This window comes from Zootoca vivipara, chromosome 5 (assembly GCF_965207765.1).
Source record: "Zootoca vivipara chromosome 5, rZooViv2.hap1.1, whole genome shotgun sequence".
NCBI lineage: Eukaryota > Metazoa > Chordata > Lepidosauria > Squamata > Lacertidae > Zootoca > Zootoca vivipara.
In genome coordinates this window covers 8110651-8134804 of record NC_142588.1, presented here as the reverse complement: position 1 = coordinate 8134804, position 24154 = coordinate 8110651, and the positions used below count along the sequence as shown (strand labels likewise).

The 24154-nt window shown below is 46.3% G+C and overlaps 1 protein-coding gene across 5 annotated transcripts in view; it reads right to left on the bottom strand.

Moving 5' to 3' along the window:
• FGFRL1 (fibroblast growth factor receptor like 1) overlaps positions 1 to 21613 on the bottom strand; it is a 160498-nt gene extending 138885 nt beyond the window's left edge. The window contains exons 1-2 of one of the 5 annotated variants that reach the window (XM_035138360.3): positions 21525 to 21613; positions 18923 to 19031 (exon numbers count right to left, since the gene is read on the bottom strand). In XM_035138360.3, the coding sequence (XP_034994251.3) occupies positions 18923 to 18983 (61 nt within the window). In that variant the 5' untranslated portion in view covers positions 18984 to 19031; positions 21525 to 21613. Of the gene's footprint in view, positions 1 to 18922; positions 19032 to 19297; positions 19320 to 19613; positions 19876 to 20340; positions 20718 to 21076; positions 21169 to 21524 lie in introns of those variants that run through there. The other 4 variants (XM_088669996.1, XM_035138357.3, XM_088669997.1 and 1 more) reach the window with 4 other exon arrangements.
• Positions 21614 to 24154: the final 2541 nt, after the last annotated feature.

Sequence of the window (24154 nt, the reverse complement as noted above, 5' to 3'; positions counted from 1 at the left end):
ATCATGCCAAGTCCATCTGGAAGAAAGAAAAACTGTAGAACAGAAATTGGTTTTAAAAAACCCAGTATCATTGGCAAGTGGATATCTCTCAGAATGCCCATTCTAAATTCAAGCTTTTCAGTTTATCAGCTGTGAACGAAAGGTAAGTAACATGTTCTGGGTATAGAATTGCGATCTTTTTCCCGGTGAGCACCTATGGCTGCAGCATATGCACATCAGACAGAAATTAAACAGGTGATGTTTATTTTGATTTCTGCCTGTCATCAAGCTGTCAAAGCTACATAAACCCTGTCAATAGAAAGTTGTAATTCTGGGTGGGAGCTTGTTTGTCAAATAAGAACAAAGACAGAACAAATAAAGTTCCTATCATACATTTAACGTATGTTTAATGGTTTTCTAAATGCAATTTCAAAGCCTTGATTCAATTCATTCATGTTTTCTGCCTCTTGGGAACCTGTGAGTGACAGGCATAAGCAACTGGCAAAAATGGATGATAGGCAGAGATTTTTAAAAGGTGGGAGTCACTTTTTTTTACTATTCCAATGTATACCATACTTTCAGTTGTTTCAATTTATAAGAATGAATACAGACATCGAGATTCTTAGTTGTTCTAAACTGCTATGTTTAGAAGCTCACAAAAGTTTACACTATTTGAAAACACTTAAGAAGAGTCTTGCTTGCTTAGCTCAAATGCCCATGTAGGGGGACCGTGTTCTGTTTCTCAATGGAGCCAGCCAGGTACTTTCAGGAAGTGCATAAGCATAGAATGAAGACAAAAGCTCTCTCCTGTTTGCTCCACCCAACCAGTGGTATTCACAGGTACAATTGCTCTGAGCAAGAATATTCCCATTTAACTACTGTTGATAGAATAAATTTGTCTTCTCCTTTTAAAGCCCCCTAAACCATTTTGCAGCAATGAATTCCGCCATTCAATTATGTGCTTACATTTATTTCCAGACAATTCCAATGGGTGGCTGCAACTTACCTTGTCATGAAAGAGGAAAGGAAACTTCCCAGAAACTGCTTGTATTTGCATCATGTGCTATTTTATAAATCTTGATCACGCCCAATCAATTAGTCCTTCAGTGGGGCTAATTCACAAGACAAAATACACCTGATAAAATGTTTTCTTCTGCACAACTTTCAAAGTTGCGGGAGCCTTGCACTCTAGCCAGCCTAAGTAGGATGTATAGCATCACAGCCATGCAGGGTAATCCTTTGTATTCATTGGTGCTTATTGTTGGGTAAGTGTACACGGGGGTTCATCATTCATCATTTAAAAATAATAATGAATGAAGCTCCAAATGCTATAGCATTTTCTCCCATGCAAGTAGCTCAGATTGTTCAATCATTTTGATTGCCCGCTTCTATACTCTGAATTGTTGGGAAAGATTGAGGGCACTAGGAGAAGGGGACGACAGAGGACAAGATGGTTGGACAGTGTTCTCGAAGCTACGAACATGAGTTTGACCAAACTGCGGGAGGCAGTGCGAGACAGGAGTGCCTGGCGTGCTATGGTCCATGGGGTCACGAAGAGTCGGACACGACTAAACGACTAAACAACAACATACTCTGAATTGCCCGAAGTATTTGAAATGCAGGCACCAAGAGAGTTACATTATTTGCAGTACATTATCCATGCTGGTTTATTACACTGTGTTATATTTTCAATCCGTACACAAATTATCCCTAGAAAAAGTGCTTTTGGGGGGGGGTAGCTACTGCACATTGAGTTGGTCTTTTCTTTGGTCGCAAGATCTCTTTCCTACTTAGTCATCACCACTAATTGAGACCCTATCAGCGTATATGCAAAGTAAGGATTTTTTTTTGCCCCAGTGCACCTCACTTTACACATTACCTCAAATAACATGTAAAGTGAGGTGTTATTTGGGCCATTATTTTGGCCGTTTTAATGCTAATTCACCCAGTTTGGATCCTTTTGCAGATCTTCAGTCTGTTTCAGGCTTTGCCATCCTGAAATTTGGTGCAATAAGCAAACTTACGTTTACCTCACTTTTCACTCTTGGTTTCAGCTCATTTACGAATAAATGAAATAGCACCAAATACAGATATTTGGGGAACTTCAAAACTTTCTTCTCTCCATTGCAAGAAGTGTTGTTGGGTTTTTTTTAAAAAAAAAATATTGTTCTACGTACTACTTACTGACCCACAGGGACTCTGGTCCTGTTCTGCCATGACTGCTACATTTACTTTTGGGGAATCCAAGAGACAAAAAGAGAACAGCTTTTATTAGTTACTCCCCACACAAACAACTTTCCGGTTTCTTTCTCCACAACTCCTGCTCAACTTACTGCACACCATATAAGCTTAACTTTTCCTGCTCTAAGGAAAGATATAAAATAGTTATAAAACAGCACTGTTTGGCAGCAGCTGACAAGCAGAATGAAATGGAAAGAGAAAAGCTATCTGCAGCCCAAGAGTTGCCTTTCAACATCTCATTTGTAATGTGACAGAAGGAACAGCTGGGGGCAGGCAATCTTCTTTTTGTCAATGGGGAAGTGACAGGAGGACAGAAGGAACCCTCACTAGGAATCTGCCCTGTTATTTCAAAAGACTCCAGTAAAGGTTGACTGGGCTTCTACCTCTGACCTGACCTCCACCCTTAAGAAGCCTCGCAATCTTCCTCAGCAACTGTACATCACCTCACCACTTCTGGGCCTCAAGCACACCGCAGTCCATTTCTCTCGCATTGAGGAATGTGCACAAACAGTTCCAAGAAGCTATAAGCAAAATGCAAGCAAGGGGAGCTGGCTTTGTTCCTTTGCATGCAGCAAAGCCACCTCAGCAATTACTGGCCATGATTTGAGAAATCTACAATGAATGGACACATGTCGGGATAGGATACAGGGCAAGGAGACAGGCGGCTGGATACTGGGGGTTGCTGAAAGAGAGCTACAACCAGTTTAAGTGGCACAACAGTGGGGGATGTCATAGGCAACTGGGCAGCTGTGACAACAAAAACCTTTGAGGTTCTCATCAGGTGCCTAAGAGGCATTAAAAAAAATGCTTTCATGCTAACCCTTTTGGAGACCACTGTTTGAAATTTGCCAGGTGTCAGGTGCATTTTGCACCTGGCTATCGGCCACTTGTGATTAAGTGAAGATGTTCAGGTGTCTAGATGGCACCTGATATCTCCGCTATCTGGAGGTGCATGCCTGAGGACCCTTGGGTCTTGCCTATTTTCACACACTAACACCACATTCTGGAGAATTCTATCTGATATTTTATCTGCACACCTGAACACATTTCAGGAACCAAGAAGTTGTCTTGAAAAATGTGACTTTCGAGCTGTCTGGCCCCCAAATGGCAACTAGACATTCCGTTCTGGCAACTGTAACCCTGGTTTAAAGAGCAGTTTGGCGCTTAGCTTATATATCTGAGTTTCTATCCCTTTTGGAGACAATTATATGCAGTGGAACCTCTTGTTACATACTGTCCTCCTTGTGAACGCTTCGAGTTACAAGCTCCGCTAACCTCGGAAGTAGATGCTCCCGGTTGCTAACTTTGCCCTGGGATGCGAGCGGAAGTCGCGCAGCCGGTGACGCGGCGGCAGCAGGAGGCGCCATTAGCGGAGGCGCACCTCATGTTAAGAATCGTTTCCAGTTATGAACGGACCTCCGGAACAAATTAAGTTCGTAACTGGAGGTACCACTGTATTGGAATGATTAGGCCTAGCCATGTACCACAAGACACTTCTTGTGCTTCTGAGCATTGTTCTGAGCATTGGCCTTTCCTCCGCTGCTCCCCCTACACATGGAGCAATCTCCTACACAATCTTTGAATATTTGCCATGCTCAGTTTAGGGACTTGTGGGCTTTTGCAGGGCCCATGGACCGGGAAGCACAGAAAAGAGAGCTGGAAAATGGCGGCGTGGCAAGTTGGGCGAAGCTGCAATGCTCTCAAAGGTCCCTGAACTGTGCTGCAACCTCCCGGCCAGCCACAAGCTGGCCATTGCTGCTTCAAAGAACTAAACAGGACTCTTCCTAAGTCCCTACAATCATCTGATTATGGGAGCTTCAAAGCACTGGGTCACCTGACGAGTGTTTCCAGGTGATTGACTGGTCCCGTCCACTGCCAAATTCATTGTGTGCTGTCAGCCACCACTGCCTAGCATTGTCTGAGGCAAATTCATTGTCGCTTCTCCCATTCTGCCGCTTCCACTCTGCAATTTAGCAGCCATTGCTTGCACTTTACAATTCGTCTAGAAATCTTGACAAAGCTTTGCCTAACTTGGCACGATTTGTGCTCAAGCCACCCTCTCTCTCCCCACCTACCGTCCCTCCCCAAAACCAACTTCCACCAAGAACAATGACTTCTAGTTTAGTGTCAACAACAGTTGGGGTTTTTACAGCTCATGCTACATGTACCTCGCAAAAGGGCAGTAGCTACTTTTAAAACCATAATCAGGGTATTGTTCTCTCTAAATGGACCCAGACTCCGCAAACATGCGTCTCAGCACAGTGCCAGAGAAGGGTGTGTGTGTCTTGTTTTTAAAACAGTAAATTATGTTAATTCATTTCCTCTGGCCAAACAGCGGTAATAAACTTGAGGGAGGGAGAACAGGAAAAGTAAACAGGAGTCGATTACAAGGAGGAGGAGGAGGGGTGATAACACGACCAAACGCCTCTTTAGAAAAGGACATTATTTCATGGTGCAGAACTATTCCTTGTAGTCTACCATTGCTTCAACTAAATGCATAAAAGTAACTTTCCCTGCTTATTTTTCAGCTTGATAGACAGCTGGTAAATTCACAAGATCCAGGAAATCAGCCGGTATTATCTACAAGCCGCCTTCTTCATCCCAGCAACTATCTCCCACATGCTATTTGAGTCTCGAGGGCTACCGCAGCCAACATGTGGACTTGGAGCCAGTTTGTTGTTTTCTATCAGCAAAATAATTTCCCTAGTGAGCTACCTGGGTTGGACTCCCAGCAGCTTGATCAGCACAGTTTGGGGAAAGGGCAGATGCACAGTCATGGGAATTAGCTTGCCCAGCCCCCCACTTTCTAATACATATACAGCATGGTTAAAAATTCTTGGAAGACTGCACTGGAAGAATTTAGTGGCTTTAGACGGATAAAGCAAAAATAAGCCTCAGATTCCACTTACTGAGGCCTTATTCTTCAAAGCAACAAAAAGCTCTCCTGGCTTTATCTAGGGTGAGAAGACAGCAGAAGCTGGTGTTCCATAGTGACCCCCTACAAATGAATTAAATTAGTGTGTTTGCTTGTGATGAAACATGGGACAAATCCCCAGCACACTATGCAAGGAGCAGAGCTGTGCACTTGTGGTTGTATTAAAACTGGGTGTAATTACACCATGTGCTTAAACCCAAAGCCAAGTACAATCGTAGAATCATAGAGCTGGAAAGTACCCCAAGGGTCAACTAGTCACTCCCCCTGCAATGTTACCATAACATATTGTTATGAACTCTGATTAAGAAAAATTAAGCTTGGGAAATCAGTGATTGTCCACAAATGTTTACTTGGCATTAGGTAACGGTAAAGGGACCCCTGACCGTTAGATCCAGTTGCAAACGACTCTGGGGTTGCGGCGCTCATCTCGCTTTGCTGGCCAAGGGAGCCGACATACAGCTTCCGGGTCATGTGGCCAGCATGACTAAGCTGCTTCTGGCTAACCAGAGCAGCACACAGAAACGCTGTTTACTTTCCCGCCGGCGTGGTACCTATTTATCTACTTGCACTTTGACGTGCTTTCGAACTGCTAGGTTGGCAAGAGCAGGGAGCGAGCAATAGGAGCTCACCCTGTCGTGGGGATTCAAACCACCGACCTTCTGATCGGCATTACATCTATATATATAAAAATGTAAAAATCGTGAAACTGTGTTCTACACTTTTCTCCGTAACCGCTTGACCGATCGTCCTGAAATTTTGACACAACGATCCAGGCCACTCCCCGAGCGTTGTTGGGGGCAAAAATCCCTCAAATCACACACCTGGGCAGGTGTAGACCTGGTTTTCCACCAAGTCAAACAGTGCCCTCAAGTGGCGTAGTACCCTCCTCCACCCCCTCCCATCCTGTGAAATCTAAGCCACACCCACAAAGCAAATGACATCATCAACCAAGCAACTGAAAGCACCAAGGCGGCCATTATCAGACAGACTAGGCCGCTTTCCAGACTAGGCCAAGTGGAGGGGGGGCGAATAGTAATGGGTCAGAACAGGGGGGGCACAGGGATGAAACCTGCCCTCTCCACAACATCTCACCTCGGCTTTGCAGACTAGGCCGCTTTCCAGACTAGGCCAAGTGGAGGTGGGGGGGGGCAATAGAGGGCAGGGATACGTAATGGGTCAGAACGGGGGGGGGAGACACAGGGATGAAACCTGCCCTCTCCACAGTATCTCGCCTCAACTCAGGGGGACTCTGAGGCTCAGGGGTATCTGAAGGGGGGCTATTACCCTCCATTTCACAGACTAACGCACAGCAACGCGTGCAGGGCCAGCTAGTGTGTTATAAATCGGTTGCCAAAATCGTGTACTCAGAGCCAACCCTACCTTTAGGAATGGTGGGCCTCTGGTTTCAGATAGCAGATGGTGCAGCAGAATGAGTGTGTGCCCCCCAAGCCCCCACTGCACCAGCAAATGAATGCATGCAGACCCCACCAGCTACTGCCATGCCACTGAGCCTCTAACCAAAGCTCCATGGTCAAGCAAACTCCCAGCTGGGCTGAATAACACTGCCCCCCCCCCGTCACTTGAGCTTCTACCAAGCTGCTTCAGTCCCCACTTCTGCCAGGTCACCTTCTTGCTCTTTTCGACCTGCATCAGCAGCTGCACTTCAAATAAAAGAGAAAGCTAGCAATGGCAACTACCTGGCTGGACACACAATGGCCCCTTGGTCTATACCTACAGCAGTCAAGAGCTGGAGCACTAGACTGGGTAGCACCCACGCACATGCAGAGGCACCTAATACAGGCCTCCCACAAGTCTTGCCTGGCCAGTTCTCCCAATCTGGGGTGGCTTCTCTGGGGTGGTGCAGCATCCAGGGTAAGTGGTGACTGACTGTGAGGAGGGAAGTGGGTTCTGCCTCAGGCAACAAAATGGCTTGGGGGCTTGCCCTGTGTGCGTTTTCATCCATCGGAGTAAAAAACCTGACCAACTGTGTAACTCAACTGAGTGAATAGTAGAAGGACCTGGAGAACAAAAACTCCATTTTCTGTGATTTTGGGCAAAACTAAAAAAAAGCGAAACAACTTCTGTGTCCGGATTTTAACTTTTTGAAATATGTCAACCCTAGCTTTTCCTGCCAATCTGGACTGGAAATAAAACCATTTGTTGTTAATTGCAAAAAGTGCATGTGAGTGCAGGTCCATGTTTAGCACTGTAATGTGAGAAAAGAAGCAGGCCTTGGGCCAGTCATTTTAAAATTGCAATCTGAGGAAACCTGAGATTCCGTTAAAGTTTATTATGGGGAGCTCAATGAAAGCTAGGAAGTTTGAAAAACCACTATTAAAAAGTAACTCCTCAGACCAAATCACAGCAACTTCTAAGTGTGAGCTTAGGGTCCAGAAATGGCATGTTTGTTTGCATCCTTTGGTGACAAGGACTGCGTGAATGGCAAATGTCTAACACAGGAAGAACCAGAGTAAAAACACTCTCATATGAGACATCTGATTAAATTCTCCTAAGCCAATTTCACACATTGAGGGGGGGGGCAAACATTTTTCTGTGTCTTACTAAGCAGGAAACCCCAATCCCATTAATCCTTGATGAAATTAGTCTGGACAATGCAGCGCTTCCGATTGACTCAACAAGTTCTATTGACATGCATAGCCAGCCAACAAGTGGAGCTTGGTGCAGGTCTATATTGTTAGTACCCACAGGGCCTAGTCTATTTCTCTGTAACCAAGTAACAGGGAGCTGAGAACGAAACCATATTTGGCAGTTGCTTTTCAGCACAGTTCAGAAGGAAAGCGTTACAGAAAGTCACAACTCCTAAACAAACCTTCACATGTGCATCAAACAATGACTTAAAATATTTATTTGGAAGGGAATGTGCACTAATTATTATTGTGTAACCTGCGCCGCGTATGCTCACGGTCTGAAAAGATCTCTCTGTTTCCAGGTCGCTGAGGGTCCCAACTTTCCAGGCTTACGTTAATTTGCCTTTGACACCTTCCTAATATTAGTTTTTTCCAATCCAGCTTCAGTTGCAGTGGGAAAGAAAATGTGTTTATTATTATTTAACAGGTGGTCCAAATAAATGAGCTACAAGGGCACGTGATCCACCAGGCAGCCGAGTAACAGCATCATTCATTCATTCATTCATTCATTCAATTTATATACTGCCCTATACCCGGAGGTCTCAGGCCAGTTCACAGAATAAAAATCAAAATATAAAACCACAAAATGCACAATCAAAACAAAAACAACAACCCAAAAAAACTCACGTCATTTTAAAAGGGCATCGGATGTCAACCAATCAAAGGCCTGGTTAAAGAGGAACGTTTTTGCCTGGCGCCTAAAGGTGTTTAATGAAGGCACCAGGCGAACTTCCCTGGGTAGAGCATTCCACAGATGAGGAGCCACTGCAGAGAAGGCCTGTTCTCGTGTCGCCACCCTCCAGACCTCTCGAAAAAGAGGCAGACAAAGAAGGGCCTCAGAAGATGATCTCAGGGTCTGGGTAGGTTCATATGGAAAGTTTAGCAGTAGAGGACAGGTTTTACAATGAAAAAGGTCCCTGGTTCAATCCCAGGTATCTCCAGTCAAGGACTCTATGGTAGAAGGGCTGGGAATAATTTCTGAGGCCTTGTGAGAGCAGCAGCCAGGAAGATAAGAGGATAGGAATCTAGATGAATTCATCTGTTGTAAGGCTGCACTTGCTGCCCATGAGATGAAGGATGGTGACGTCAGCTATGCAAGCTGTATGAAGCAGTTCCCCAAAGGGGCCTTGGGCACACAGCCAATCAATCTAGCCATATCTCTACCTGCCTCATGCCTGACATCACATATGTGGGGCAAGTGGGTACTGTTTGGGGAAAATGGCCTCGGAGACCCAATTGGTGGGCCTAATCTGGACCACAGGTTAGAGATTTCCCCTCCCCTGCTGCAACCCATCATACCTAGTCTGATCTGATTATTTTCCCTCCCGACCCTACAGAAACTTTCATCTGGTACTGCTCCTATGGATCACCCCCATCTCTCATTCTTCGTAATTTGGCCTTAATGCATCAACATTTTCCAGGGCCAGGACAGAAGTTTGTATCTTAGATTCAGGTAGGTACAAGGAACCACCATCACAACCTGGTTTTGTCAGCTACTTTTCAGAACAATTAAACTGCACTCTACATGAATGGATGTGTAATGGAAGGAATGTGTTCTAAGCAACACAACATACTACTTTTCTGGACCTTCCACTGCTTGCACGAAATACCATTAAACTAGGCAAGTACAATTTGACAACCAATTTTGAAACTGCCCTGATAGGTGTGGGGGACAGCTACGTCATCCCCCCCCCCACCAAAAGTTAAAAACAACCACTGCCCAAGTTTTTCGATTTTTTCTTCTTTCCGGAATTATCAGCTCTCCAGTTCTTCATGTACAAATACTGACAGTTCCAAAAATACCCATTAAAAAGCAACACAACCTGAGAGCCATGTAGCTTGTGACACATCTTCCATTACTCCTTCCACAGTCACTTGACAGGATACCTAAGATTGTGTAAATCTTTCATGAAATAAATTTAACAGGCATGAAAAGAAATCACTTTGTTTCCTGCCAAGAGTGAAACTTTTCTTCAGCAATTATGAGAGGGGAGGGGGGCTGGAGACTCAAAAAAGGACAAAAATCAAGACAAATCTAAAGTTTTCTCCAAGAGGTCTCTGTTCCCAATTTACATTTTTCTTCCTTTACTGACGTTCAAAATTAAGTTTGAGCACTTAATATAAGAAGTAGCCTAGAGTTATTGGCTGGATTTCTTCCTGAAAATTGGACGGGTCCTGATGAAATAAAACTTAGGTTATTCAGAGCGCTGCTGGATACCATGTTTCTACAAAAACACAATGGGGAGACTGTATAATCAGGGCAACTAACCAAAATGCAAGGCAGCGATGTTTATCTGACTTGTGAAGGGAGTGGGAATCGGAGAGGGGCTTGGATTTTGAGGGTAGGCAGTTTGCATTAACTCATAAAATGCAAGCTTTGAACACAGACACTACACTCACTTTAGAAAGCAGCAACAATTTGCATGGTTCAGCTACAAAAAATCCCTGCAAAAGACTCGGGTCTGGATTTCCAAGGTTCTCCTGGGACTGTGTCCTAGCCCCTGTTTCCCACCCTTATTCTTTTGTCCGTGTCCAATTAATGACAAATTCTAAGACCTTTCGATGTGTTCACCTATTTTCCAAATTGTGAAGTCTGAAGGTGGCGAAGCTGGGGTTTGGGAATAAAGGCACACTCATCAGAGAGCCAGGGGTGACTGCAGCTTTCTGCTCAGTGAACATTCAGTGAAAAATGCAGGTCGGTTGCCATGTAATGTATAAAACAGCTCTTAGGCTTGCAATGCCGCGTCACAAAGTGACACTAAAAAATTGGGGGGGGGGAGGCATTTACTTTGTCTCAACTGCAGGCAAATTTACTAGGCACAGACCAAGCTACTGGCAACAGGCAATAGGCCAGAGAAAAGCTGGTGGGGATTGAGGGCAGGGAACAAAGACTGCGCAAGTTCCAGAATATGGAAAAAGTTACTATATCTTCATAAAACTAGCTTTCTTTTGTGCCTTGCTCCACCCCCCCCCCCCCGCAGGACCAATTGCAGTCATCAGCAGTCATTAACAGCCATCAACAGGTTCACCACTCCTATCAGCCCATCACCCATTCCCACCACCACCACCCTCTGAATATAAATAAGGGTCTGGTTGATTCTGTTTCAGTGTATCTGACGAAGTGTGCATGCACACGAAAGCTCATACCAAAATAAAAACTTAGTTGGTCTTTAAGGTGCTACTGAAGGAATTTTTTTATTTTGCTTCAACTCAGACCAACACGGCTACCTACCTGTAACTAGATCTACCAACAGAGTTCATAGTAGCATATAGGTCATCCCATTTTACTCTCACAACAAACCTGTAAAGTAGCTTAGATTAAGAGACATGGCCAAGTTCACCTGCAAGCTCCATTGCTGAGCAGGTATCAAAACCTAGGTTCTGTAGTCTTCCTGTTCCTTGCGCAAAAGGATTTCATTTTGCCACCAGGAAACAGAGATCTTTTGGGCTTGCTACATCTCCGTCCTTCATCTTCCTTGCTCAAGGGCTGACACTGGTTTATTTCCCCCAACATGTTTTAAGTCAATGCGATATATTCAACTGCAAGTATTTCCACTTGTGCCTTTCCAGGGCAGTAGATAGGGGGTGGTGAGGTGAGACCCCACCAGGGGCGCAGGTGATGGAGGGGATGCAAAATATGTCCATACAGTGGTACCTCGACTTACGAACGACTCGACAACCGAATTTTTCGACTTACAAGTGGGGGTAATGGCCGCACGCTTACGAATGTCTCGACATCCAAAATAAAACTGCGGCGGTTTTAGATAGGGTTGCTTCGACTTACGAATTTTTCGACATACGAAGGTGCCTTCGGAACGGATTAAATTCGTAAATCGAGGCACTACTGTAAATATAAATATTGATTATTGCCTCATAAGAATTAGAGGGTGAATTGAATGGGTGAAAGGGGGGGTTGGAGGAGAGGTGGAAAGAAGAGCTAATTTGTCTGTGGCTAGGTGTTGCAATCTGGACGGTTCTGCCAGGGGTGTAAGATCACCTAGCTACGGCTCTGTGCCCTTCTCCCCCCATCACTGCTCCACGCTCTCCCCAAATCTTCTCCAAAGAGTTGGGGAAATCCCTAGACCAGATTTAGGGGGTACACAAGGGGAGGAGAATGTTCCATTGTGGAAGCAGGAGGTATTGCACTAATGGAACATTCACCTTGCGCCATGTTGGGATTATACCCATTACCTTGTCTTCAGGGGCACCATTTTATTTTGTTTGTTCGTTTTAAACAATTTGTATACCACTTAATCACGGTTGTCTCTAAGCAGTGTACAAAACCCAATACAATAAGACAAAAAACATGAAATAAAGCTATAAAATCAGAGTTCGGTTACAAAATCTTGCTGGAATAATAAAGTTTTCGGTGAATGCTGGTAGTTCAACAGAGAAGGGGGCCTGTCTCGCTTCAACTAGAAGGGACTTCCACAAAATTGGGCCCACTCATCGCACGACTCCTTGCGGATCCAAGCCACAGGGAACCACTAACAGTGGCTCCCGCGAAGACCTCAGTGGCTGGGTTGGAATATAAGTTGTGCCACAAGTATCCAGTTGGTAAGGGCCTTGTAAATTAATACAAGACCCCTGCACCTGGTCTGGTAGCATATGGACAGGCAATGCAAGCTTTTGAGCCCAGGACCTATGTCCCCATCAACAGTCAAGCCAGCTGGAGCCTTCGGACCAGGCCAAAGTGTAGCCCCACACAGACTGCACTGCAATAATTGACTCTTAAGGCTACTAATGAATCACTGTCTGCTATACTGTGGCAGAGCAATTTTCTTGCTGTTTCTGCACTGGTGCCCTCCCTCCTTCCCAGGACTAAAAGCAACAGTGAACTTTGCCTGACGAACCATCTATTTTCTTTTAGTTACACTTCAAAAGGATTTTACTTGCCGTGCCAAAAATTGCGAATCGCTGCAATACAGATTAAGAATGAAGGCCTGAGTCCTTTCTTAATTCCAGTGACCCCTCTCACATAAGCACAGGACACAATTGCAGTTTTTCGCTGCAGCAGTCCAACATTTTCACCTTTCGACTACATTTAAATGATGAGATTCCTCATGAAAGGAAATCAGTCAGAAGGCTTTGAATGAATCCCAAAACATGGCAGGAAAAGTACTGTGATAGGAAAACCCAATCCAGGTCAACTATTTGGGTATATTGGGTGGTATCCAATGTAGCACTCATTTGAAGTCTCTCAGTGGTATATTTGTTAAAATTGATTTTAATAATTGTGTGAGATTAACCATTAAGTGACCTGGAAGAGCTTAGCTTCTCATTCCCTAACCACTGGACATGCTGGCTTGGTCCAAGAATATTTGGAGAGCACTACATTGGCTCTTCCTGCTATAGACCATGAGAGGAACAAGAGACTGCCCTGTATTTTCACATTGCAGGGAGAATCCAAGAACTCCTGACTAAAGAGCAATCTGCACAAAGAACTATTCCAGCTGAAACTAAACACATGCTCCTTGATGTAAAAGTGAAACAGAAGGCAAACATTTTGACGTGAAATAAAACAATCGTTTTTTTCATATAACCAAAGGAAAAGAGTTTCCACTAAGTACTACAACACTGGGATTAATCTGAAAGCAGACCATTTGAAGAGGAAGGAACCATGATTTTACAAGTCAATGCAGACTTGGGTCTGCATTGACAAATTTACGGAGAAGGAGAAAGCTGCATTGATAACTCTCAGACTCAATAAGTAAAAGGCGGCATTCAGAGTATTCCCCCAACCCAAGGCAAACTAAAAGGTCTTTGTGTGACTCTATCATGGAGTTTACATACAATGTAAAAAACCTTAAAGCAGTCAAATATCAGATTCACTCGATTCATTTTTCTGGAAGTACCATAGACAACGCTGATTTAGGCAGCAATAATATACACGCTTACCTAGGACTAAGCACAAAGTCAATAGGGTGTGCACCTGAGAAGACAACCTAGATTGTACTGCACAAACACACACACACACACAAATATGCTACAGTGATTGTTAATACACACAAAATATTTGTTAATCTTATTTGCTGCCATAGTGTTCTGTCTAGTCACGTTGTATGGGATCAATTTCAACTTGTTACCTCTGAGGATGTGGACAGGCTGCATGGACAAGTAAAACCAAACCACCTGTCTTCATAACACTTGCCCATCCTGGCTCACAGAAGGGAGCCAGATAGGGCTGGGCAATGGGCTTCATGGGCTGGTAAATGCTTCCCTCTTGAAGGGAACCTTCCCAGAACCCGTTAAAGAGGCAGTTATCAAGCTGCTTCTTTAAAAAACATCTTTGGACCCCACCACTATGGCCAATTATCGCTCAGTCTCAAATATTCCTGGGCAAGGTGATTGAGTGGGTGGTTGTGGAACAACTCCAGGCAAATCTGGAGGATGCAGGCTATTTGGATCCCTTCCAATCGTGTTTCAGGCCCCATCATGGGACTGAAACCACCCCGATCGCTCACTTGTGGGGTGCCTGAGGGCTCCATCCTCTCTGTCCACCAATATGCAGGTGATGCCCAGCTCTACATCTTGTTTAAATTGGGCCCAGTGAAAGTGGCAAACGTCCTATGTGTCTGAAGGCGACTGGAGGATGGATCGCAGTTAACAGATTGAGGTTGAATCCCAACAAGACGGAAGTACTGTTTTGGGGGGACAGGTGGCAAGCAGGTGTGAGGGACTCCATGGTCCTGAACGGGGTAAGTGTACCACTAAAGGACCAAATGCACAGCCTTGGGGTCATTTTGGACTCACAGTTGTCCATGGAGAAGGAGGTTAATTTTGTGTCCAGAGTGGCTGTTTAGCAGCTCCATCTAGTACTCCACCTGAGACCTTACCTGCCTGCATATTGTCTCGCCAGAGTGGTCCATCCTCTGGTTATCTCCTGCTTGGAATACTGCAATGCACTCTACTGCAATGCACTTTGAAGGTGACCCGGAAACTACAACTAATCCAGAATGCAGCTGCCAGACTGGTGACTGGGACTAGTCCTGAGTGCCATTCACAAAGACAGAGGCCCAGTTTAATCTAGGCACATGCACCATGTCATCACCTGACGATGGAAACTCCACAGGATTGTTATCCCAGAATGACTCCTTGTGATGTCAGTCCTCTGGGACATTTGAAGGCTCAGAGATGAAACCAATTCTTGGAGTCTCTTGCAGCACCTGTCCTATTATACTTCCAAATTTTCCAGCCCAACATAATCTGGTGTATCATCCAGTAGCCTGAAACTGATGCAAAAGCTTGCCCAGGGAACCTGGAATGCTTGTGTAATCCTTTCAGATTAGAGGGAAATAATGTACGTGATGTGAGAAGTACAGGACCCAGGAATTTTAGAGCACATCCAAATACACATGGAAAAGAATATCACACTCTCCTCATGCCATCATCTGGCAATACTCTTAATTTTACTTGAATCGACATTTCTGAGTTTAATTCTGTTTCATACAGAGAAATCCCATTTTGTTTTTGAATCTGTATTTTGCAGCTCAGTGTAAATGTTCCGACCCACAAAGCCCAAAAGTACTGCCAGGCTGCGCAAATCAAGTGCTGAGAGTCTAGTTCCACATCGTTCTTCTTCCCAAAGCTTCATATCTGAACATTCCAGAATCCTGGATTTATTATTTATATGTCAATGCATCTCTATGCTGAGGCCACAAGGTATGTTACAGAGAACGCTCAAAAACTACAGTACATAGAATTATAGAATTGTAAAGAACCACAAGGGTCATCTAGTCCAATCCCCTGCAATGCAGGATATCTCATTTACTCAGCTGTGTCTCCCATAATGCAACCATCTCCTCCAGAACAAGCCCGAGAGCTGCCACTCTCCACCCTCACTCTCAAATTAGTTTTGCCTCCATCCCTCCTTTCGTCTCCATCCTTCCTACCCCTAATAGACAATTCCTGTTTATTAAGCCCACCACAGACACCACTGCAGTAAGTGGGAATGCAGTTTGCCACTCAAACCAACCTATTAATGTATGGTCAAGTTGCATAATAAAGTTGACATTATCTAGTAAGAGCTTCATAATGACCGCTCCACACATCAAATGGGGGGCGCCTTTTGCGTGGTCGCACGCAGCCCCCCGGATCCCAATGCGACTCCTGGTAGTTCGGGCTGGCCTCATCCCCCCCCCCCGCTGGATACCTGGAGGTTTCTGCCTATCTCAGCCAATTGTCCAATCCTGCCTGGGGAGGCGATGCCAGGGGATCAGCCAGGTAAGGCAAGGGACCGCCCTGCCCACACAACAGAAGGTGAATCTTACCTGCGAAGCGTCAGTTGGCCCCAGAGCTTCTCCCACCCTGCCCTCCCTCAGTTAAGTCTTCTTTTGCAGGTTAACCTCTTCTCCACAGGTAAGCAGGTGCTGCTACGTCAAGTTCGCTGTTGAAGGGCCAGAAAGGAATTTTCCTGCATTGGCAGGTTTTGCCCTTCCCATAGCAAAACGTCACAACTTTGGCGGTTTCAGGCCTTGGGCGGAATCCTTTAGTGAATCTATCTTCCTGAATGGGGGGGGGGCGTGAAGTGGTGACCCACGCCCCCCTTGCGGTGGTGATACCAGGCTTCCCTATTAAAAGGGTCTTGAGGGGAGGCATTGGCCATACGCCGAGAGGTTGTCATTGCACTCCCCTGCGATGACAGCAAAACGGGGGGCTGGGTCTCTGCTTGAACATATGTTCTCCAGAGCCAGCCCAATCCCCACACATTCTGGATAACCCTGAAGTCTCCCAGATCCCCAGCTGGAGAGTGGGAAGGATAAACGCCCAATGCCTGAGCCAAGGTCTCCCTACATCTGAAACTTAATAAAGTTGTGGTGAATTGTAATCCCATAGCAAGTTGTCTTGAGTCATTATTCCGCTTGGGGGTTGCCTGGGGTTGGGGGGGGGGGACTCCGCCTGTCCATGCAATTATGACACATACAGACAATACGGCCTCTTAATGTCTTACCAATTGGGGAGCAAGAAATCTCATTTTCCTTACGTCTGGAAGTAGAGCAAACCGTTTACCACTCCCTTATTTAAATCCGGCAAGGCCACAAATAACCAAATATAAGAGGCAGCTCTACCCTGCAAGCTGCCAGTTAGATGTTCCTGTTCTAACCCACCCAGTTATTCTACCTTAACACAAATAACCATGTGACTTCACCCCGTACTGCACCCAAAACCTGAGTGGCTGAAATAGGAAATTCTTATATAATTGCAGTGAACATCGACCTGAACCTATGGGGGAAGGAACAACATCACAGGCACACTTTAGAAACTGTGGCACTTTCTAGCATAAAATGATTCTCCATTCATTTTGAAATATACTAAAGCTTTTTTTCAGACTGCAACAAAGCGGTGATCTTTAAACCTGCCACTTTATCACATTGCAATACCGTGTTCCATCAACGCTGCATCATGGAGCTGTAATTATAGCTTTTTGTTTTAAAAAATCACAAACCTATTCTTAGCAATCAAAAGTTCACAAATGTTCATCATTTGTCTCGGGTATCACATTTCCTCTGTAGACAAAGTCCAAAAGAAAAGCCATTATGCTCTTAGTTTAATAAAATATCATTACTCGGGAGACTTGAATGCAAGTGCCACATTGCATTTTGAACATTCAGTTAAACAACTGACAAAAAGTATTTCAAATCAGTTTCACATTCAAAGTGAACACAACAACCTTATTGCCTGCAAGTCATTCTGGATCCTTCCTTAAGTTCTGAATGATATATTAATCTAAATGTATGACATCGTCTCAGTTCATTCCGTACTGTGACTTCATTTGGACCTTCAGGTCTTTCTAAGTCATATACTATACTATTTTCTTTTCATAAGGCATCCAGCAGAAATGAGATAGATGCTAGGGAATGAGCACAACAGAGGAAACACGCATTAACTAAGTGTATACAGTGGAACCTCGGTTTATGAACACCTCAGTTTACGAATTTTCAGTTTATGAATGCCACGGACCCATCTGGAATGGATTCATTCACTTTCCATTACTTTCAATGGGAAAGTTCGCTTCAGTTTATGAACGCTTCAGTTTATGAACAGACTTCCGGAACCAATTGTGTTCATAAACTGAGGTACCACTGTACTTATTCTTGGAGTAAGGCTTTGACTTGCTTCATCCTCAAGTCATATCTGGTTCATCTACTTCCAAATTTACTGGCAGTGGTTCTCCAAAGTTTAAACAGTTTCCCCCATCCCTACCTTCGAGATGCTTCCATTAAGCTATGACTCTTCCCTATTTCCGCAGCTCATGGGTGCAGTCCAGAACTATCAACATCTATCAGAGTTCTGGCACCTACCTTAAAATAGTATGAACCAGTGCTTGTACCCATCGTCAAAAGTACACTAAGTAAAATACCTAGTTACGGTGGCTTTAATTGAACAGTGCTCTCAACAGGGCATTTTATGTGTCAAATGAGAAAAACATTTTTGGGTTACCGATATTTCTTAGCGTCAACATGACTGCTCTAGCCCTCTAATAAGGAAGAGACAGCAACAGCTCCCCTAAATGTTCCTCTGTTAAGTTCTATTCTTTATAAGGAATTATACACTCTACTTCCTTGGTTATTGTTTTTCCTCAGCCTCCCTCTGGTAATGCAACCTGTTTAAGGGAATCTGATCACACACTGAAACCCCAGTGCTAAAATATGTGCTAGCTGTTGAGAACTGTCATTTGCCTGTCACTTGGGGGAACTTAATGGATTTGTTTGTTTAGTTTAGCGCTATTGGGAATACACAGAGCCCGGCTGGGAGAGATTACAGAAGGGGAGAGGCTCCCCTGATCCACCGAGGAATGCAATTGTTTTCCTTTTACTCCAGACTGAAAACTGGAAGCCAACTGCGTATTTTCACACCTAGGAAATAACAGCAACTGGAAAGCCCCCCCAGAGCACACCTGCCTGGCAGGAAAGAAGAACCAAGAGAGAGTATAATAGTCCTGTGAGATAGAATGCCCCATTTGCAAAGAACAAGCAAGCTTTCTATGCAACAAGGAGCATTATATTATTAGAGGGTCTCTGGAAGGAATTCAAATGCACACAGAGTGAAGTATTCCAATGGGGCAAAAATACAGAGCATAAAACCATTTGCAGGCAGCCTGAGGCCCTCCTCTACTTACCTCTCACAGAATCAGCAAACACAAGAACGCCCACAAAAAGCAGCACAAACTGAATTTCCATTTCAAAAGCTGGATTGTCTCTAGTTTCCAATTCCTTCTTCTTTCCCACCTGGAAATAGGAGAGCAGGGAAAGGGGGGGGAGAAGCTGTAAATATCAAATACCGAACTCTAAACTTTATATCAGAATTTAAAAAGAACGAAAGTGGTCAGCAGTAAAGAAATTTTAGAAGCACACAATCAAATAAACTATGTATTTTCCCCCAAAAAATAGTTACAATAATAATTAGTGCAGCCCTTAAAAAGATCCCTTGCACTTATTAAAAGAGAAGAGGGGTACAGTATCTGTAATAGAGAAAAGCTGTTTTTCTACATAACTGCTAACAATGCAGCTTTGCATCAGATGGTCTTCAGCAGTGAGTAACACGCGGATTCTCTGAAGCTCAAAGCGCTCCGATTTAAATCGTTTCGTTTCTTAAGTACTTCTCCAGAAGTACTCTTGTTTTCAAAGACCAACGCGCACCCCATCCACGGCCGCGAATCCCGTCCGCTTCGCCTGCTCCCGCTCCCGCAACACGCGCCGAATTCCTCCCTCTTGTAAACTCCCCGATTTAAACGTTCTCTGCCCTCGGGACACACAACAACACTCCGTGTCGAGCCTCCGACAAAGCAAATAATTACACGCTGCCATTACCTTACAAATTTGTAACGCCGGCGGTGCTGCGGGGCGTGCGGGGAGGGGGGAGGATGCCGGGGGGCAAAGATACACGTGCGAACGCCGCCAGAGCCTCCCGCACACCGCTCGCCGTAAGGGGCGCGCAGCAACATCCCCACGACAGTAAGCACGCGTGTCTTGGGCGAAGGCCGAGGGGCTCCCCAATTCCAGGCTGGCTCGATCGAATTAAAGCCTGCTCCGAATATGCTTCCACTCGACCAGCCTCGCCGCTTCCCGGCATCTACATGGCGGGGGGGCGACCAAGCGAGCACAACCTCGCCGCTCAGATGCCCGGCGGAGTTCGGGCACTGCCCCGATCCGCAACCAGCATCGCCGCGGACGGGCTGCCCCGCGATCGTCGAGAAGGGCGACGCCTCCTGCCTCCCCATCCCGCCCGGCAGCGGGCAGTTCCGACGGCGCCGCTCACCCAGCCGAGGAAGCCCCGTCGCCGCCCTCCCGGGAGGGATCCTACTTTCCCCGCAGGCAGCGAGGGGACTCCACTTCCCTTCAGAAGGAGGCTGCCGCCGCCGCGAACTTTCCCGACGGGAGCCTCCCGGGCGACGGGACCCCGGGGCTGGGCAGCCGCGAGCCGGCGGACACCTGGGACCTGCAGGCAACGGCCGCCTGCCTGCCTGCCTCCCTCCCCTGGCGGCGCTGCAGCCCAACCCTCCTGCCGGCGCCGCCGCCGCAGGCTCCGGGCTCGTACCTGGCGATGGTCGGGTCTCCTCACGCCTCGGGGCGCCTCGGCTGCCGCCCCGCTGGGCCGCCGGCGCGCGCTCCGCCTCCTGCTCGCCCCATGTGCCGGCGAAGCCGAGCCGCGACGCCGCGAACCAGGCACCCGAGCGTCCCCTTAGCGCACTTGTCGGAGGCGCCGCGACTGCTCTCCTCACAAAGGAACCGGGCGGCCGGAGGCACCGGCTCAGGGCGCTCGGAGGGGACGGCAGCGGCTTCCGCGGCGGCGGCGGCGGCGGGGCTGGCTCTGGCTGCCGGTCCCTGTGAGCGAGCGAGCTAGCGAGCGTGCGAGGGTCGGAGGGAGCGATGCCGCCGCCGCCTGGGCTGCGTCCGCCTCAGGGTCCCGTCGCTGGGGGCGGGGGGGGGGCCGAGGGCGGGGCTTGGCTTCCCCTCCAGGCTGCGCGATTCTGGGCAGCGGCGGCGGCGGCGGCCCCGCCCACCCCCAAACTTCGCACCAATCGCGCCGCCGCCCCGCCCCGCGCTTAACCCTTCGCGTGCCGCGCCTAGAGGACCCCCTCGCCGGCCCCGCCCGCCCGCCTGCCTGCCTTCGCGGTCAGGAAGATGCCGCGTCTTTTCCTCGCGGCCCCTCGGAAAAGCGCGGCCCGGGAAGGAGCCTCTCCTCTGCCCGGCCTGCTGCGGAGCTAGTGCTGCTGCGAAGAGGCGATGCCCCCCGGGAACCACCACCTCCCCCCCGAGGGCTGGCGACCCACCTGCTTCAAAGCCTCCCCCGGGGAGCCCCCTGGGCACCGCATTGGCGATCAAGAACTTTCTCTTGGTCCAGGCTTCCTCCATCACTTCCAGTTCCGCGCCGTCTAGGCTTCTCCGTTGTCAGCTCCGCTTTGAATACGGGGGCGGCGGGGGAGGTTGTATTTATTTAGCTTTGGTTTTCTGATCCGTTCCGGTACATTTGCATTGTTGTGCGCCCCCCCCCCCAATATAATAACTCTGCGTCTGCTGCAATGCAATCCTGGACGCCCTAGGACCTCCCCCATCCATTTCCAGTCGGGGAGGAAGGCAACTGCGTGCCCCTCTGAGACCCTCAGCCTCACCCCCCGGGACTGCGAGCCGCCCTTCGTTTCGAATGGCAACACAAGAAAAACAAATGATTTGGAGGGAAATTCGGTTTCTCAGCTCCCGCAACTAAAATAGTGGCCTTACCTTTGCAAAAGAAGCAGCAGCTTCGTTGCTCTTCCTGGGGCACAATCACATGCGCAGTGAAATAACACCGTGGGTTGTGCCGAAGGCATTCTTGGTATCAGTTTTAATCTGCGTTCAAACTCTTAATAAGGCTAAGTAATTTGTGCTGGCAAATCACGAGCATCAACAGCAGAGCGGTAACTTGGGCCGAGCATGTTTTTTTTCTCAAACCATTTATCCTTTTCTCTGTGACACTTCTCACTCTTTGTATTTTCCTGAATGGCTTTGGATAGGAAAGTGGATCGCTATTGTCTGCTGCTTTTTCCCATGATCTTCAGGAATTCAGAGAAGATGTTATCATGCCCATTTAGTCTCTTTTCAGGAGTTGATCACCCTTTTTCTATTACATCCTCATAGAATGACTAACCATTTACCTTGGCTTCTGGCATGCAGACCATTCATTTATTAAGTTCCTTCACCTGGTTCTAAAGTTTTTAGCCCTCTATTATCTGCCATTGCAACTTATCTCAAGGAGGAGGAGAATTGCTTGGGCAATGCTAAAATACGAAATACTTCTTGTGGTAAAGGAACGGATACAGGTTGCCTTTCTCTTCAAAAGGAATTTGAAATGGATGACTGTCGCTAGTGTGTGTCAGATCAAGTTATAAAGTAATCTCTACGTGTGGTACCATATTCCTGATGGTTCCATGCACTGTTTGAAGAGACTCTTTGATGAATTGAACCATTCTCTGTGCTGTGTTCCAAGCATCTTTTGGCCATGCTGTTTTCTGTGCAATGGAAAAATTCTAACCGTGACTGTGGGACTTGGTTATGGAAACTCTCCTGTGGGAATTAGCAATGCTAGAGGCATATCGCTAATGATAGGGACACATGTTCCATAATAATCCATTCCCATTTGGGCTGACATTTCATCTCTGGTGTTCTGCGCATTCGGCATCAAGCTGGTCAACAAAGACTACAATTCTCCCTGATATGAAGAATCATATGATCAAGAATCAGAAGAATCAAACCAATATGAAGAAAAGTAATGTACTGTATATTCCTGCATATAAGACTACTTTTTAACCCAGGAAAATCTTCTCAAAAGTCAGGGGTTGTCTTATACGCCGGGTCATATTTCTTATATGGCGATATATCCCAAACTCTATATTTTAACTTATATGCCCAGTCGTCTTATACGCCGGAATATATGGCAGTAACATGGAGGGCAACGTAACGGAAACGTTGTACAGTATTTGGCTATAAAACTTCGGATTCTAGCTATTCCTTTGAAGAACTCACTTGTTACCTTATGGCTGCCCCAATGTGCCCCAAAATAGGCACATAAAGCATGGCGCATGCTTAACTAACACATCCATTCAGAGCCTCAATGGGTCATATAGTCAAATCAACTGCTTTTCTAGAAGCCTTGGTTCACTCGGCTGAAAATCTGACTCCACCAAGGGCAACCCAGGAACCTGTTTCACTGCTAGGGAATATATGAAACACTGAGTATGTACAGTGGCTTTTTCTGTCCAATTGTACAGCACAGACACACTTAGTCTCAGTCACCTCTACTGCTCCAAACTATTGACAATTCCAGTTGCCAGAGTTCCTTGCCTCAGAGGATAGGCACACCACAGAAGGCTTCCAATATATGTTCAAGCACATATGGCGACAGGTGGTTCTTCAGGTGCCCTGGTCCTAAGCCTTTAAAGGTCACAACCAGCACTTTGAATTGGGCTCAGAAATAGACAGAGAGCAACTGGTTTAGGGGTGGCATGCTGTCCAGTCCCAGTAAGGGGTTTAGCAGCATGCATTCTGAGCTAGTTGCAGTTTCCAAAGAGACTTCAAAGGCAGCACATCTAAAGAATCATTGAAAGGTCCAACCTCCTGCTGGTGTAGGGAATCCACTACCGCAGCATTTCTGATAGGTGGTCATCCGGCCTCTGTTTAAAAAAATATCTGACAAATGTCAGTGCCTCACCTTCCATGGCAGCCTGTTCCACTGTCAAACAACTTGTGCTAGGAAATTTTTCCATCTGAGCCCATTGGTTCTGTTCCTCCAGATTGAGATGGTTGGTGTCAGTTGTATTCAACCAACTTTTACTCAAAAGAAGACCAGTTGAAACGACCAGCCGTGGTCATTAATGTTAGCGGCTCAACTCTGAGTAATCTTTCATTGAATACATCCCAACCTTTTTCAACTGCTCTGGACACAGCGGTTTAGGTGAGGCCTGAGCAACTTGTGATCTAGACACTTGAGGTTTTTTTAAATGGAATTTTTAAATTTAAGTTCCCCAAAATATCAACAAAACATAGAGTTTCTCCCCTCTTCCCTCGCCCCAAGAAAAGAAGATTAGTTTATCAAAATTTGCCATGAGCTTATTTGCAAGTTTGGTGGGTGCCTGTCATCGGAATCTTCATTTGAGTATCAGCAAAATTGTCCGCATCAGTTGCACTGCTCAAAGCATGCACACTTTTTGTTATTTTTTCAGATAAGGCAATTGTCCATGCATTCTGTCGCCATCATGTGTATAGGTGCTTAAGTCCATCCTAGTTCTGTGCAATGAGAATTCGTGCAGTTTGACCTGATCTCCTTTATATCTTATGAACAAATCCAGAATATTCTCCTGTATACATGTCAATTT